Source organism: Corythoichthys intestinalis, chromosome 13 (assembly GCF_030265065.1).
Source record: "Corythoichthys intestinalis isolate RoL2023-P3 chromosome 13, ASM3026506v1, whole genome shotgun sequence".
Classification (NCBI taxonomy): domain Eukaryota; kingdom Metazoa; phylum Chordata; class Actinopteri; order Syngnathiformes; family Syngnathidae; genus Corythoichthys; species Corythoichthys intestinalis.
The window spans coordinates 27,807,610-27,826,131 of record NC_080407.1 but is presented as its reverse complement, the minus strand read 5'-3'; the positions used below and the strand labels follow the sequence as shown (position 1 = coordinate 27,826,131).

General features: G+C 41.3%; 1 protein-coding gene across 5 annotated transcripts in view; it reads right to left on the bottom strand.

Moving 5' to 3' along the window:
- Nucleotides 1-6,064, bottom strand: part of LOC130927898 (gastrula zinc finger protein XlCGF57.1-like) — a 68,110-nt gene extending 62,046 nt beyond the window's left edge. For 4 of the 5 annotated variants that reach the window (XM_057854005.1, XM_057854009.1, XM_057854006.1 and 1 more), the window contains exon 1: nucleotides 5,452-6,064. In XM_057854005.1, coding sequence (XP_057709988.1) covers nucleotides 5,452-5,596 — 145 coding nt within the window. In that variant the 5' untranslated portion in view covers nucleotides 5,597-6,064. The remainder of the gene's footprint in view (nucleotides 1-5,451) is intronic. The other variant, XM_057854007.1, reaches the window with a different exon arrangement.
- Nucleotides 6,065-18,522: the final 12,458 nt, after the last annotated feature.

Below are 18,522 nucleotides of genomic sequence, written 5' to 3'. Positions count from 1 at the left end.
AAACCATTACTCACCATATTCAATATGCTGGCAAATGCATTCATCTAAAAAAAAATTGGGAGTGAGACCTCCCCTCGTCCAGCGAACGTGATTTTGTGCTTAGGACAAGATCATCTGTCGCAATTAGCGATCTTTGACCCCCCCCCCCCGCATTCAAACTTGTTTCTCTCTCAGCGACTGTGATTAACCTCAATTAAGTTGCTCTCCTAGCTAAGCCTTGCCTATTATTCCTCTTTGTAAGTTTTCAGTAACTTTGTGTATTGAATTTGAAAGGAAAATGTGTGTTTTGTTTTTGGCAAACTTTTTCATGAAGCTAAACTGTTGAAGCTACTCACACGTGGAAAAATACGATTGTACAACGTTTTAAATGTATTCATTTGTTATATTTCAGTTACCACGAGTTGAGAGAGCAATAAATTGCAGAAAAGCACGCCTTGTGTTTGGAGTGTTTGTTTTTTGGGTTGGCTGGAATAGCGTCACTGACACACGCAGCATCAAACAGGCGAAGGGGTAAGCGCTGCCGCACCAAGCCACTTCTGGCTGCATTTTTGGCACATGAAAAATAACGATTACGTACTACTGTATGACGGAAAATTTTAGTGGTTTTGTAACCGCAACGTTTTCATAGCATGGTAAACCGTGAAGGTAACCGGCACATGCCTAAACCCGCTGCTCCCGTTTTTGCATTTGTTCCCTTCTGTCTACTTTCGACATGTCAAGGTTTTAAAACTGTTTCGTCATTTAAAGATAGATTCAAGTCAAGATTTTGCTGATTTAGGAGTATTTTAGATAAAAAGTTACTAAGGTTTGGTAAGAACGTTCACTACAACAGAGCCTTTCTGAGAATTTTGCTGCTTTAAAATGGCGGCTTTTTACTGATGCCGCCGTGTGTCATTTCGCATGTAGTTCTATATGCATGCGATATCAAGTGTAGCATCAAGTGGGCATAGATCAGACATGTCCAAAGTCCGGCCCGCACGCCCGTGGTCAAATTTCATCCGGTCAGCAGCCTCTGTCATAAAACCCATGACGTCTGGCCCGCACATTGACTTAATAAATTGAGCAGCATATGAAGTAGCTTACACTAAATGCTGTTCCTCATTTACCCACTAGAAGGCAGCAGCACTCTGAGTGACATCACTGCGAGTGACGTTTTACCCCCAATTTTCTAAAATGGCGACAATGAACAAAATAAGAAAAGTTGACTGTGAGGGTCGGCGCTTCAATGAGAGGTGGAAATTTGACTATTTCTTTATTGAAATAGGCAACAACTGCGTCCGCCTCATTTGCCAGGAAAGAGTGGCTGTTTTTAAAGAATTCAATGTCAAGCGACATTATCAAATGAGACAAGCTGACATTTATGACAAGATTGCGGGGAAGGAACGCAATGAGAAATTGAAGAAACTGGAAGCTAGTTTATCGTCACAGCAGCAGTATTTTGCAAGAGCCAGAGAGTCAAATGACAACGCCACAAAGGCTAGTTACGAGGTAGCAGCACTGATCGCAAAGCATTGCAAACCTTTCACTGAGGGTGAATTTATTAAAGAGTGCGTGATGACTATGGTGAAAAAAATGTGTCCTGAGAAGCAGCATGAGTTTGCCAAAGTCTGGCTGGCATGTAACACTGTGGCGCTCAGGATTGAAGAAGTGTCATCAGACATCAAACGACAATTGGGAGCCAGAGGAAAAGAGTTTGACTTTTTGTCGCTGGCTTGTGACAAAAGCACAGACGCCTCTGACACTGCTCAGTTACTCATTTTTTTGAGGGGAGTGGACAATGAAATGAACATTACTGAAGAACTACTGGACCTCGCAACCTGAAAAAACAAACAAGAGGAATAGACTTATTCTCTTCTGTTTGCGCTGCCGTGGATGACATGAAACTCCCGTGGAATAAAATTTCTGGGATTATTGCGGATGGCGCACCAACCATGACAGGTGAACGAAGTGGATTAGCAACACTAATAAGTAACAAAGTAAATGAAGAAGGCGGTAAAGCGGTAAAACTACATTGCATCATTCATCAGCAAGTTCTGTGTGCCAAACATCTGCAATATGAACATGTTATGAAACCGGTGATCAAGGCTATCAACTATATCCGCTCCAGAGCGCTATGCCACCGCCAGTTCCAACAGTTTCTAAGCAGGATTCATGCAGAATATGGAGATGTTGTCTATCACACTGACGTGCGATGGCTCAGTCTGGGTTCTGCACTGTCACGCTTCTCTATATCAGGGAGCAAATCGGTGAGTTTTTGGCTGAAAAGGGACAACCTATGCGAGAACTAAGTGACCCAATGTGGCTGGCTGATTTGGGTTTTCTAGTTGATATTACAAAGCAACACCAGTTTCCAGGGACCAGACGCAGTCATAAGCCAACTATATTCACACATAAAAGCCTTTGGAACAAAGCTGCAACTGTTTGAAAGACACCTGTCGCAGACCCACCCCAATACGGCACAACGCAACGCAATGTCAGTGCGCAAACGAGGAGGTACACATCAGATATTTCATCTCTTGCTGGAGAGTTTAAACAGCACTTTCAGGATTTTGCAGCTATCGAGAAGGAGATCACTTTATTTTGCTCACCTTTCTCCGTGGACACAGATGATGTTTCAGACCATTTGCAGCTGGAGCTCTTTGAGCTGCAGTGTGACGCTGAGAGCCGCAGTCGGCACCAGCAGCTTTCTCTCACCAACTTTTACCGACAACTGGACAAGGACCGGGTTCGAGAGATTCGCATTGCATTTGCTAAGAAAATGCTGAGCTTGTTTAGGTCGACGTATTTGTATGAGAAGACATTCTCGGTTATGAACTTAAAGGGTATGTAGTGCCCTGGGAAAATTTTAATATTTCATCATTTATCCATAAACGCATGCCTTTTGTATTCATATCATGCCACTTCGTGTAATTACACACAAGAAAATGAGAGAAATTTGGCTCGATTGTCAAGCTAAAACGACCGGCGCCCGAGATCTGGCAGATTGTGTGCGTGACGTCACGACAAGTGAAGAGAGTGCCACCGGCCACTAGGGGGGCAGCGCCTGTCTGCATCAATATAATTCCTTCTAGTGAGGGGAGAATTAGGGGTGTTTTGAGCTGTTTATGCTGATGCATTGTGTTCGTCCTGCACATATTCCAGGTTCCCTCGTGAAGAAACACCCCTCGTTGTCAATAAAAGAGAATTCAGAATTGACAGTGAGGGGTGTTTCTTTAACAAGAAAAAGGCTCAGTGCTTTAATACTGAATGGTGGCGATGGTGGCAGACAATTTCGTTTCTAGTTTCAGCGACGAATCCGACGTAGAAGGACGTAACGAATGTTCATCTAATGGTGACGAGGAGAGTTACGAAGCTTTAATCGGTGTTTTACGTTACCAATTTGAGCCCAAACGAACGCCAATCCAGCGTAATGAAACGGTCATTGAGGGGAGCAATGACACTGATGAAACATCGGCAGCAGATCGTGTGGGAAACACCAATGATTTGTTTTGCATTTCTTTTTGTGAAGCTGATACACCGTGACTGCAAAATAAAGGAATGCATAGAATAATTACCATTTATTGCGGTATCATAGCTTTTCGCTCTGCCAACAGACACAAATATGAATGGGATCAGAGGATTTGTTTTATATATTTTACGAACGATAATTTATACATGTGTCCAGTCCTGTATCCAATGCGAGACATTTTTTTATTATAAAAGAGTACTCACTCTGGCGATTTCGAGCTTGGCTGCTCCCCTCCTTTGCTTAGCTTTAGCCTCCTTTACCAGTCATTGTCTTCTTTCTTGATATCTCGGGACATTTAGGTGGTTGCACCTGTATGGTCAGCAACGCATCTCCTTTGAGCAGCGATCTTTTAGCAAAACTCGATTTCTCTTGTCCATAGTTCGAGAAGCTTTCAGGTGGAAAATGCGCACCACAGAAAAGCGTGCCGGAGGCTGTGTCTAGAAAATTAGCCCTCTTTGCACAGACGAACTTTACCCATTGTCTGCGTAGTCCAGCTTTTTTTTTCGCGTTCAGGAACTCATGGATACTATATTCCGATAAATAACTATTTGTACACAACATAGCACAGTAGTTTTGAACCATTTTTGTGATGTTTTGGTCAAACAAACCCCAACGCTACTCTCTCGTCGTTAAAAAAACAATGGCACCTGGCTCCGCCTCGACTGTCAATCACTTGTCATGACGTCTCCGCCCCATTCGGCTGTTTCCGGAACACTTTTGGAAATGTTCGTCATTTTCGATCTATTTTCGATAATTGCTCATTAATGTGATTGATTTTTTTGTTAACTTTATCAATATTTGTTATCTTGGCACATAATGGTTCTATTGATGTCCCACACCCCCTTTGCCGCTACATACTCTTTAAATAAGAGCCGTGTGAGGACACGCCTAACGGACACTCACTTGCGAGACATTTTGCGCATCAATACCACTGCCTTAGAGCCAGACCTGGCCTTGGTGCTGGATTCCAGATCCCAATATCACCCGTCACATCAATGCAGGCAAGTCATTCAATATTTAGAATTATTCATATGTCATTTACAGTAAGTCTCTGAATTGATTTTGTTTGTTTGGATCAAAGTCAGTCAGGTTATCATTTCACTTCAGAATAAACTTTTAAAAGTTCAATCAATGTTTATAGTTACTGATGTCATATTTCAAATGAGCCTTGCATTGTTATTTTCTCATTTATCTGATATGTTATTCAAAAGTTCTGTATATATATAACTGCCATGTTGTTATATTTCATTTTTCAAATGTAATTTGCACTCAAGAGTACAATTACTTCTGTTAAAGAAAAAAAAAAGTTAGTGAATATTCAACTGCATGTGAATTGCATGTTTCAAATTAACCAAATCACATGTTTAAGACTGTTGAAATTATAACAAAAAAACAAAACAAATATGAAACAGAATGGCTTGCTAAAATTTGTTTAAACATTATTGTTGTTGTACGTAAAGAACCTCAGCCAAGGTCTGCCCCCGACATTTTTACACCAAATCTGGCCCCCTTTGCAAAAAGTTTGGACACCCCTGGCGTAGATCGTAGGCTGTGGGCTACGGTCAGGAAATATTAGAGCCACTTAGCCTAGCATCGCGTTTGCAACAGCGTCACAACACTGTTTCCGCCTTCCCACTCCCGCTCTTCTCTCTCCGTGTCTCTTTCCGTGTCTCTTGACTTTTATCGCGTCGTTCAACCAACGTAGTAACGCATAGTAACGCGCATTGTCTCGTTGCCGAAACGGTGAAAAGGAGAAAAAAAAGGTAATGCACAAAAAACGTACAAATTTTGAACGTATGGCGTACACATTTAAAAATCAGTGTTCACTTGTACAAATTACGCCGAAACCGTACAACTTGACAGGTATGATTATTATCACCAGCTGTCATCTGTCTGTCACGTACAGTATACGTAATCGTATCATCAAAAGTGAACCAACCAACCTTCTAGTCTGTGAAGAACCACCTTTGCGTGCATTATTTTGCACACAGTCGAGTGTTGGTGACGTTGGTGACGTGGGGGCTCCTTTTTAACGCCACAAAGTTCCTCCTGGAACTTTACTACAGCCGGTGTTGTTCTCGCTGACATTTTCTGAACGCCTGACGTGCCTTGCAGCTTTGTTAGTGGTTGGCCAGCTAGGCTAAGCTAGGCTAGACAAAGTAGGCCGCAAAACTTCAGAGAGTGCCGAGACTTGAAACGCGACTGATGTTTGAGCCCACGTCGTCGAGGCGTCGGTTTGGTCAAGACAATGAAATCGAGGAAAAACAAGACACGCACAAAGCAAATAATCCGCTGAGAAAAAATGTTCCACCTTGGTCAGTCGTTGTCTTTTGCATTTCCGACTAGGATTGCATTATGGGAAAGAGTCTCCGGGGCTATGGAGGACCAAAGCTGCCAAAATTAAAAATAAATATAAAAATAAAACAATCAATGAAAGGCAGAATAAAACGAAAATAAATACAAAAAATAAGAAATAAGACACCAAAATTAAATATTAATACAAAAATAAATATGGAGGGGAAAAAGACGTTTCCTAGCGTGGCAGAGCTCTGCTCAGTCAATGGCAGCTAATGAGTGTGAGCGGCGCATGCGCAGTAGCGGAGCTATTCACAGCGCGAGCCACGTCGACGTCTGTCTGCACATGCGCGCCGCCATCTGGTCGCCACCAGTGACTGGCAAAATGAAGCCCCATGAAGCAGTGAAGCCCTGCATGGAAATGCGTCACACACACCTAGGGGCTTCAAAAGGATTGATTACCTCGACTACGCCATCATGTGGACAGAAAAATGTATAACATGCTTGGTGCATGAATCATGCTCTGATTACAAAGAAAATACATATTTTAAGTTTAACATGAATTATTGTGTGTTACTTTGTCTATGTGCATATGAAACAAGTGAAAATGTGAAATGAGGCAAAATGTGCTTACTCATTTTTATTTAGAAACAATATTTTTTCCAAAGTTTTTGGACTCAGGCGGTTTCTTTTTTTGCAGAGAATTTCACCTGCTTTTGAAAAAACTCTTTCACATGGCACTGATGAAGCAGGGGTGCATAGATAGGATACAGCAAGTTTGTATAAAGTTGGAAGTGTATATTTCTGTGATTCCCAGTACTGAAGGGGACTTTCAACTCTGGGGATGTTTGGTGCTCCCAGATACTTTTGCACCTCAACTGTTGCATTTGCCGTGACATTTGTGGTTCTTGCTTGATGGACTGAGGCATCAAAATGATGCCACAGTTTGCTTCCTAGGAAAGAAACAGATATTAGTCATTATTTAATATTAGAACAATTAGGAAATATTAAATACCTCCAACAGACTGGGAAGGTTCTGATGATGACGACGACGGTGATGATAATGATGATGAAGTAGATGAGGCTGTGCGGCTCATGATAGCTGCGCATTCCATCGTGAGCCTTTTTTCTGCCTCTGCTGCTTTACTGGGACTGAAGAAGCCTACTTTTTTTTAACCTTGGGTCAAGCAGAGTAGCCAGAAACATAATGCTCATAGACTGGAGTTGGTTCAGCTTCTCTCTTAGTTGTCTTTGCAGAAACTCAACCATGGATGTGCTCTCTGGAGTTTGAAGCTGTCGAATCTCTTCTTCCTCCAGGGAGTGATGCAACATGGACAACAGCAGAATTACCTTTGACCCCGAAACTTTCTTCTCCTCAGACAGCTCAATTGTGGCATAGTTAAATGGCTCCAATACTGTCAAACAGTCAGCAATAATTCTGTACTGTTCAGCAGACAATGGTGTCAGATCAGTGCGTAGACCAGCCAAAGCTGCTCCGACAGGCTCTCTCAAAGTGTAGATACGCTGAAGCATGAGATAAGTGCTGTTCCACCTTGTTTCAACCTCCTGAAGAAGTTTAAGCACCGGAAGGCCCATTTGAACTTGCATCTGAGTTAGTCTCTCCTACATTAAAATCAAGTGTCAAATTAATAAATAGCAAAAAATAAAATATGTTACATATAGCTTACCTTTGCTGTAGTGCTGCTCTTAAAATAACCAACTATCTTTCGACAGTTTGCCCGGATGTGGAACAATTCAGGACATTGGTCAAGAGCTTTTTTCACCAAAAGATTTAGTGTATGTGCCACACAAATAGTGTGACGCATATGAAGCTCTCTGGCACAAGCTCCCATATTTGCTGCTCCATCAGTCACTAGACATGTCACTTTTTCACTGATACCCCACTCTGACATTAGCGAGGTTTTCATAAAAGCCATGTTTGCTGCAGTGTGTGCCTCAGGGAAATGTTGCACCCCCAGTACAACTGATTGGAGGGATGTGGTTTCATCAATGAAATGACATGTCACAGCTAGATAGGCATCAGTATTGATGGACGTCCACATATCTGATGTCAAACTACATGCAGATGCTTTAGCCACAATGGCTTTTGTTTTATCTTTGGTTTCCTTGTACCTTTTTTCCACCATGGCTGTCTAAAAAAAGTACGATTTATGGAATTGAAAAGTATTGAAATGGTTAATCCTATAATATAGTGCTTCATGTCGTGACATACATACCTGCCGTGTAGGTAGAACGTAGGAAGGAGCTAAAGCTTTCATAAGCTTTTTGAATCCACTGCCGTCCACCAAGGAAAACGGCTGAGAATCCTCAATTATCATATCAACCAACAGCTCAGCCAAGTCAACCTTCTCAGCTATATTAAATTACATGTCAGAGTTATAAAACAAACAAACAAACAAAAATGCACACAGTGTAGTGTGGGTGTGCCGTTACCACTGTTAAAAATGTTAAAATGACTTTTACTTTACATGTGAATTGTCTTGTTTTGTATTGTGTTACTGTCACTTTAAATGAAGACAGGTTGTAGTACCAGAAATGGCCTCTGACTTGCCATGTGACCACAAAGTCAGGAAGTTAAGTGTCATGTGACCAGAAAAAGTCAGGAAGTATAACAAGCATGGCAGCAGGACTTGTTATTGTCTCCTCTGTCAATCTAGTTGAATCTGCAACCATCTTATGCTTTTGATAGCATCGTCGGTACGTATTTGATTTCTAAGATGTCATTTTGCATATATAGATCATTATTTGTGGTAAATTTAGTTATTGTGGAATATTATGTTTGAATTTATTTTGTCATTGTGCCTGATGGTTGTAGCGTTCGAATTAGCCAGTTAAAGAGAATAAATACAAGTGATAATAATTAACAAAGACAATTAATAGTATAAATACATGTTTAAATAGCAGTTAAAAAGCAGGTTGGTTTATTTCATTCACAAATTCAGTGCATTTACATTGTATGGGAAAAAGATATTCATTTCATTTATTGTGTGTTTCAGTTTTACTCTTTACACGATGTCAATAAACCTGTGGACAATGGACAGCTGTCTTCAGAGTCGTGATGTCACTAAAGAGTTATCTAACTGCCAAGTAGTATCCTGCGTTCATATACCGAGGGCAGTACAGTGGGACTATGAATATAAATGACCCACCTGAGCCGGGTTCAACCTGGTTGGTCTCCTCGTTCCCATGCAAGACCCTATAGTGCCTTAGCATTGTTGAGGTGTTATTATTATAACTAAGCACCTTGGAACACACCAGACACTTCACCTAAGTATTCGGAAAGGAAAAATGTGAATTTTATGTGTCATCACACTTTCTTTCATTATTGGAATCTGTTAAATAGTAATTAATTGCAGTGCATTACCTTCTGAGGTGAGATAAGCTCAAAGTGCTCCCAAACAGGGGAAAATCTCCTTTTTCCTGCTGGTTCCATCGCAAAAATGAAGCTCGTTGAATCGAATGCCAAATAGCGCAATAAGGGACCCGAAAACACGAAAAGTGAAGGGGAATCCATAGCGTTTCTTGGCCGCTTTTATTTCGAACTCCAATCAAGCCAAGTGAATCAGATCCTGAATCAGTCACATGGTACACCCGCTCGCAAATGCTTGACTGAATCAGCCACCTGGTACACCTGCTCGCGAATCATTTCCCGAATCAGTCACGTGGTACACCCGCTCGCAAATGCTTTCCTGAATCAGCCACCTGGTACACCTGCTCGCGAATCATTTCCCGAATCAGTCACGTGGTACACCCGCTTCGCGGGGCAACAAACGTCACCACGTAAGTCATCAACACGCGCATCGGCTCGCGGTTCATGAACCACTCATCTACATTACTCGGCACACACTTCAGGGATTCGACCCAAGGAGCACATCACTACACCAGTCACACCTCAGTTGCCAGTGCGAAGAAAAACGTTCTCAGCAACAAGCTGCTTTTTTGTGTGGAGTTTACCCACAAAGTTCGCGACGCAGGAGGTCCAGAACTGCTTGACTAGAACTAGGGATGGAAAAACTGAGGCTTTCCGAAACAATGAACCACTTTTGAGACAATAGGGAATGGGACGTACTACGTCACTGTTTGGCTAGGCCGCCATGCTGGCAATATCCTTCCGGCAGACTCAACGGGGATTGTAACGTGTGGTAGTGCTAACCTAATTCCTTCGGTGTATTAGAAAGAAAATATGGGTGTGCATTGTTGTGTTACCGGGTGCAACAGTGTCTCCTGCGACAAAAAAAAAAAGGGCGAGGAAAACTGGACTCACTTCTCACCGTTTTCCTGCATGGAGGACCAATTATCAGATCACGAAGGCACGACGGATGGCTGGGTTGCAGCGGTTCGTCGGAAAAGCATTTCTTTTGATCATATTTCTGCTGGAATGAGAGCGTGTTCCCGTCATCTCTACTCTTGTAAGTTGAACGATTTATCCGTTTTGGTTTCAATACGTTTTTTAAAAAATTTTTACCGTTGTGTAAATCTGCCTCGGTAGCAATGCTAACGTACTCCTCCTCCTCACCTACCTGTTGTGTTACTAGGTAAACCTGCTGCCAAGACATCCTAGGTAAACCTGCTGACAAGACATCCCGATTGGTCACCATCTCTCTTCTTGGATTATTTGACAAAGAAAATTTGTTCAATTGAGTGGTTCCATTTGTCTTGTGTCGGAATCAAACAAGCCCCTGCAGCAGACACCGTCTGGGTCTGCCTTTCTTGCTGATAAACTGCGGGCTTTTAACTTGTGAAAATGCAAGAACTTTAATGCACATATTTATTCTGCCTGGCTATTTAACTAAGGCCAGTGAAGTGTTGTTGTTTTTTTTAACCACTTTGACAAAGACACGTTTCATTGTAATGTTGAATTGATAAATTCTATTATTATTTATAATTATTCTTGTTTGCACAAATGTAGACTTTAGACTGTCAATTCAAATAGTGTTGGAAAAGTTGCAATACCTAAAATAGAAATGCAAGAACTGTAATGTACATATTTATACACCTTTATCTACCTGAGGCCACTGAATGTTTTTTTAACTGCTTTGAAAAATACAGGTTTTGTTGTGCTCTTGTATTTATATAGTATATAGCTTTTTATAATGTATTATGTATTATAATATTTGCTACCCCCTGTCAGAGTGTGGGCCATTTTGCACTAAAAGGATTTTAAACTGTCAGTTCAAATATTGTGTTGGAGAACTTGCAATACTTAAAATGGAAATGCAAGAACTTTAAACCACATATTTATTGTCTGGCAATTTACCCAAGGCCAGTAAATAGTTTTTAAACTGCTTTGACAAAGACACATTTATGTTAAACTTGTATATATTACTTATAATTATATAATATTTGCTGAACCCGTCAGAGGGTGGGCCTTGTTTGCACTAATTTAAAGATTTTAAACTGTCAGCTCAAATATTGTATTGGAGAAGTTGCATTACTTGAAATAAATCTATTGCAACTTATCAGTTCCAGTTCTTGTCTACAACACTGTCCACACATTGTCAATGCATATTCCAAATAGAATAACAAAATTAAGTCACCTGACTTTGTAATTATTACACCTGTTTATTATGAAGACCTGAAGTAAACAACAAGCAGTTACAGTTTGTCAAGAAGTTGTTCAAGTCATGTTTTGGTATTCATATTTTATTGACTTTTCACAACAACACTTGGGATCGTGTTTGTAAGAGCAGAGCAAACTGAAGTTTCAGCGTGCACTCTTCGCCTTTCCAACCTCTCATAACACTCCGATGTGGTGCGCTTGACCTCAGAATAACCCAAGAAGAGATATGGTGACCAATCGCATTTCATATGCAGGTTTTCCTAGTAACACAACAGGTAGGTGAGGAGGAGGAGTAGGTTAGCATTGCTACCGAGGCAGATTTACACAACAGTAAAAAAAATTAAAAAACGTATTGAAACCAAAACGGATAAATCGTTCAACTTACAAGAGTAGAGATGACGGGAACACGCTCTCATTCCAGCAGAAATATGATCAAAAGAAATGCTTTTCCGACGAACCGCTGCAACCTAGCCATCCGTCGTGCCTTCGTGATCTGATATTTGGTCCTCCATGCAGGAAAACGGTGAGAAGTGAGTCCAGTTTTCCTCGCCCTTTTTTTTTTTGTCGCAGGAGACACTGTTGCACCCGGTAACACAACAATGCACACCCATATTTTCTTTCTAATACACCGAAGGAATTAGGTTAGCACTACCACACGTTACAATCCTCGTTGAGTCTGCCGGAAGGATATTGCCAGCATGGCGGCCTAGCCAAACAGTGACGTAGTACGTCCCATTCCCTATTGCCTTAAATGGCGTACCGCAAGCAACACGTCATTCCCGCTCATTAATATTCATGACATTAGCTACGGTTGCTAAGTAGGGACAAGCCACCGTTCGTCCCTAATAGGAAATGAATGGAAATCGTGTACGAAGGAGATGTTTACGGAGCTAAACCTACTAATTCTTTCCGAAAATGATGTGCCTGGTGCCAAATTCACTCGCAAAGATGTGGAAGAACATAAAATTGTTCAGTTAAAGAGAAGGCATGAGTGTCGAAGGCTGAAAAAGACGAACAAAATCGAGCGGACCTAAGCCGACCTAAGCATAGCCTTAGCTTTTTTATTGATGCGACTGACAATGACATTCTCCTGTTTCAACAAGCTATCCTTTACCATCAGCCCTGTCTTTCTTATATATCCTCTGGTAGTCCTACGTCTCTGACCGTTATTGGGGGTAATTTAGTTAGCTTTGTGTAGCGATCGCAAATGCTACTCAGTGACAGCCAACGAACACTTTCAATTTTTTCATTGATAACAAACCTTAATTCTATAATTTATTTACACTTCCCCCTTACTAAAGTTGTTTATATATATATACAGGGGTGCACATAAGTGGTCCGCATGCGCGCACGCGTACTGGACGTAGACAAACGCGATGGCCCTCAACAGCTTCCATACGCTTTTGCGTACTGATGGCTGACCACTGTATTTGCGGTGGACACGAGAAAATCACTTCTCAAAATGTCAGAGGCAGGCTCCACTGAGTAATTATTTCCATGTTCCCCCACCCCCGTCAAAAGACAGACAAGAGAGACATCACCGGAGATACCAGAAAAAAGGACTTTTGCTGAAAAGTGGCTGCAGGAGGTACCATGGCTAGAAGCAAATGATGCTCGCACAGAAATGTGGTACAAAATTTGCCGTGAGAATCCCAATGTTGCTGATAAGAGCGGCACATTTTATGTAGGGTCAAAGAATTTCAGCCATCCAAACTTTGAAAAGCACGAAAAAAACAGAGCATGTGGCAATTAAGCAAACTATTGATGTCAGACAGGACCCCACCCGCCCTATGGACAAGTGGGGGGATAAAGTTAATGAAGAACAGCGCCATGCACTGACAAACGTGTTTTTGCTCGCATTTCACAAAGCTAAACATGAGGAGGGAATCCCATTTATCCATCAACGCATGCCTTTTGAATCCATATCATGCCACTTCGTGTAATTACACACATCACAACACCAAGAAAATGATAGAAATTAGGTCGATTGTCAAGCTAAAAGGACCTGCCCCCGAGATGCCGGAAATCTAGCATATTGTGTGCGTGATGTCACTATAGGGGAACAACCGGCTCAGTGCTTAGTACTGAATGACAGCGATGATGGTGGACAATTTTGTTTCTATTTGCAGCGATGAATCCGACGTAACGAAAATTCTTCTAATGGTGACGAGGAGAGTTATGAACCTTTCTTTGGTGTTTTGGGTTATCAATTTGAGCCCAAACGAAAGCCAATGCAGCCTAATGAAAGGATCATTGAGGGGAGCAATCACACTGATGAAACACCGGCGGCAACAGAATCACCGAATGGTTTGTTTTGCATTTCTTTTTGTGAAGCTGTTACACCGTGACCGCAAAATAAAGTAATGTATAGAATAATTATCATTTAATATGCTATCATCAGTTTCGCTTTGCCAACCGACACAAATATGAATGGGATTAGAGGATTTGTTCTATATATTTTACGAGCGATAATTTATACATGTGTCCAGTCCTATATCCAATGTGCGATATGTTTTTTATTATAAAAGAGTACTCACTCTGGCCATTTCCCTCCTTTGCTTTGCCTGGGGTGGTGAGGTGGTCTCATCAAAGCCAGTCATCGTCCTCTTTCACCGGGCACTGCATCTGCTTTCAGCAGCAATTTCTTAGTAAAACCTGATTTCATTTGCCCATAGTTCGTATAGCTTTCAGGTGTAAAATGCGCACCACACAAAACCGTGCCGGAGGCTGGGTCTGCAAAATTAGCCCTCTTAGCACTGACGAACTTTACTCATTGTCTGCGTAGTCCAGCTCTTTTTCTCGTGTTCGGGAACTCATGGGTACTACATTGCGACAAATGGCTATTTGTAAACCACATAGCATGATAGGTTTGAACCATTTTAGCGATTTTTTGATAAAACACGAACGCAACTCTCTCGTCGATAAACAACGATGGCACCTGCCTCGACCTTTTGTTTCCTTGTTATGACGTCTCCGCCCCATTTGGCTGTTTCCGGAATACTTTCGGAAATGTTCGTAATTTTCGATCTATTTTCGATAATTGCTCATGAATGCGATTTATTTTTTTGTTAACTTTATTAATGTTTGTTATCTTGCCACATAACGGTTCTATTGATATCTCACAGCCCCTTAGTGTTTTCATACCCTTCAAGGGTGTAACGGTACATGTATTTGTATTGAACCGTTTCGGTTCGGGGTCCTCGGTTCGGTACGGGGGCGTACCGAACGAGTTTCTGACGAAATGTAAAGTGCTGTCAAATTTAGCACGTTAACGGGCGGTAATCAATTTTTTTGAATTAATCACGTTAAAATATTTGACGCATTTAACGCAAGCGCGGAATGCCCGCTCATGCTTTCCATAATCCCACTGTTACGTCCCACGGACGGCTGCTAAGCGCATAACATAAAACGAGACACGGACACAAGTTGCAAGTGGACACAAATTTATTCACACAAGTCGAACTCGCAATGAAGAAAATATACAAAATGCGGAAGAAGCTGGCTTCAGCGTTAGCCCAGGCCAAAACAACAAACAAAATGAAACTACACTTGAACCCCACCCACTAAGTAAACCCTGATCGTAAAACAGAAAAAACAATACAGCCACTAACCTGGCTTCTACACTAAACAAAACGGGTTGAACGAAAACGGCAGTTTACCTCTACTGCTGCGGTGCTCTTATTTACAGTGGTGAACAAAAACGATCCAATAACGAATGAACACAAAATACCTCACCGAAAAAGCGGGAGTGTAACAAAATAGCGATCAAATGCACAGGTGAATGAATAGCGAGCAAACAGCTGGCGAGGAGGTACGCGGCACGTATGCTGTCAAATGTGAAGTTGCGAACTCTGAGTGTTGACTGTAAAATGACGAGCGGCAGGGTACCCACGGGTTATTGAAAGTATTAAAAAGGCATTGAATTTAGTTTTCCATTATAAAAGGTATTAAAAGTATTAAATTAGCTGTCGTAAGTCTGGAATTTTTTCACCGTGCTTTTAATTTTCAAGAACATCTCAGTGCAACCTAAATTATATCCATGAAGAAGTTTTTTTTGTTTTTTTTCCATAACGAAGATGACGCGTAGAACTTTTACGATGCACTGTACCTAGTGCGTGCGCGCGGTTAGACTCAACATCACAACAGCAGGCAATCGCACAGTACCAGGCCCGGAGTGGCTAATCGGGAGAACCGGGACAGTTCCCGGTGGGCCGGCCTGACGTTTGGGCCGGTCGTAATACACATTTTTAACGAAGCTTTCAGTTAAACTATTTACTAACGGCATCACGCAGCCCCGTTTTGCGCGATAAATTGTGTCCCTTCTAGCATTCCGTAGTTCGAAATTCGATACCCCGCAACAGGCTCCCTCTCATTCTCCAATGCCGCCAGCTCTGCCTCTGGGAAAGAGTATCATGACATCATCCTGTTGACTTGATTCTGGAAAAAACTTAATTTTGGGTTTTAATGGCCGAAATGGGGCACGTTGAGGCAGCATGACGAGCGTAAACCTGTCTGGCTGTTGGCGCGACCCATTATCGTTGTTTTTGAGCAGGGGTGGGCAAACCGGTCCTCGAGGGCCGCAGTGGGTCCTGGTCTTTGTTCCAACTGACCCAGCACAGTTAGTTTAACCAATGCAGTTTCAGCAGAAATGAGAAGCACCTGACTGCAATCGACTGATTGCACTTGTAAAACAGCAGATTGGTGAAAAGGTGTCCTCTTAATGGGTTGCAACAAAAACCCGCACCCACTTTGTGGAATTAATTGCCCACCCCTGAGCATGTGTGGATAAAAGTACAGCGATAAACTGTAAATGAACATGCAGAATGAAATATTTTTCATGAGAGCACCACTAAAACTTCCACCATGGAGGCTCCAGGCACTATTTTTGGGCACAAAGACGGAGGATTGGGGTGCAATCCACATTCTCAGGAAAAACATAAATTGGGCATTTTAATCCAAAACATTGCACTCTGAGGTGGACTGATGAGCGTGAACTACCCTGAAATACACAGGTGTCTGAACTGTATAAGTGCATTGGGAGACAGCCGTTTTGGTGAGTTCAATCAATCATTCAATCTTTCACATTTAATTGCAGTAATTTTATGTCATGAATAATATAAAAACACTCATAAGTAATGATATATTACATTATTTTTTAATTTATTTAAACTATATACGCCCCCCAAATTTTGAATATCAAGTAAAAGTTGTTTTATTTTGGTAGATTAAACCAACAAAATTGAGTATGTCAATTTGCATGTACCACAAACCAAAAAAAAAAAATGAATATGATGAAAAGCTTCAGTTTTGTACACACTTGCCACATGTGTAATTCAAAACACCTGCAAAAGGTTCCTCATTCTTTAAAAAGTCAGTCTAATATGGTATCAGACAAAATTATAGCTAGTACCCCAAAAATAAAATGGTAACATCATACAGAACGTGCGCTTGAGCCCTTGATCTCAGAACTGTCAGTAGATATGCTCTTCCTCTGTGCCTCCATTTTTACAAGTTATTTGGGGAAAATTCATATTTGATTCATCTTTACAAGTGTAAAGGAAAACTCTTTTCTTGTTTCTAATGAGGCTTAAATTTGATGAACTCCTGTGCTAATAGGTGTATTTAGAATTGAAATATATAATTTATGCATTTTTTAAAAATCGCAAGTTTACTATTGACAGCATGCGATTAGTCGCGATTTTAAAAAATTAATCGCTTGACAGCACGATTATTATTACAATATTTTAATGAGGTAGGTCATGACATAGAGAGGGCCGGTCTGTGGCACAAAACTTTTTGTTTTAATTGTATCTTCAATAAATGTGCATTCTTTTGTCAAACACACATAGTAATTGAGGCAAAATTTAATGTTCAGTGCTCTATCTTATTAATATGATTAAAAATTATCTAAATAATGGGTGCGAGAAAAGTATTAATTTTCAGTTGAAATGGCATTAAAAAAGGTCTTAAAAGTCTTGAATTTAGATTTAGCAATCCTGGGGGGACCCTGGAGCGGTCAGATGACTTTTGTTAACGCTGCCTTTATTTGGTTAACAAGACTCAGGCACAATATTGCCGCAAATGTAAACAAAGCGCTACATAATGGATACATGTCAGACAGCGGTTAGTTCGGGTGGCCCGTCAGCGGCGGTGACGTCGTCAGCCCGTCCGGCGTTAATCAGAGTACGCCACGTTGGGAGGGGAGGCAGCCAGCTGGCGGACGCGGCGATCAGATGACTGACAGTCTCAAAAAAGATAACAATTAAACGGCCAGGGCCGTCGCGCCACTAAGAAGTGCAGTGAGCAGCGTGGGTAACGGTTAAATGTTAACATGGAAGATGGTTGGCCCTCTGGGTGGGGAATTCAAATTAAAAAAGAATATAGATGGAACAACTCTTCTCTTCAGTGTTGCAACTGTTCAATTTTGCACATCAGATATTTGTTTTAAAGAAAAAGTCTTAGCCAAAGTTATTTTTATTTTATTTTTCAAAATATCTACATTTCAGAATATTGTATTTTCTATTTTTGAGCAGAATTCTTGCTTTGTATAGGCTAATGTTCCTATTGTTGAAAGCACAAAAGTGTGCAATAAACAACTAGCACATTTATATTTTGCATTTTGTTTTCTTACTGTACCGAAAATGAACCGAACTGTGACCTCAAAACCGAGGTACGTACTGAACCGAGATTTTTGTGTACCGTTATCAGGTCATTCATTGTCAGACAGAAGCAGTACGGCACAACGTTACGCTAAAAAATAAGTTAAAAATATAAAAGTGGCTTACCTCTTTGTCCTCTGAAAGACCATGCCAACCCAACAAAATGTTTACTGCATATGAAATGTGAATGGATTCACCGAGCTGGTGTTAAAGTCCGCGCAAGTTGGTTCGGTCTTCACATTTTTTCCTCCCGAGTTTTTGTTTTCCAGAAACGTATGAAGAAAACATCCTTCATGTGTCGTAATGTCTAGAGTAATTTCTACAAGTTCCAAAAAAGCAATGCGTGATCGGCATGTTCGTTTTTGAAAGATTACCGGTGAAAAGTAGCACGAATTACGTTGTGTCTATGCGAGGGTGGGTCTATAATGTCCCACTTCGGCTTTACTTCCGCTTTACGATGCGACGTCACGGTCTAAAAA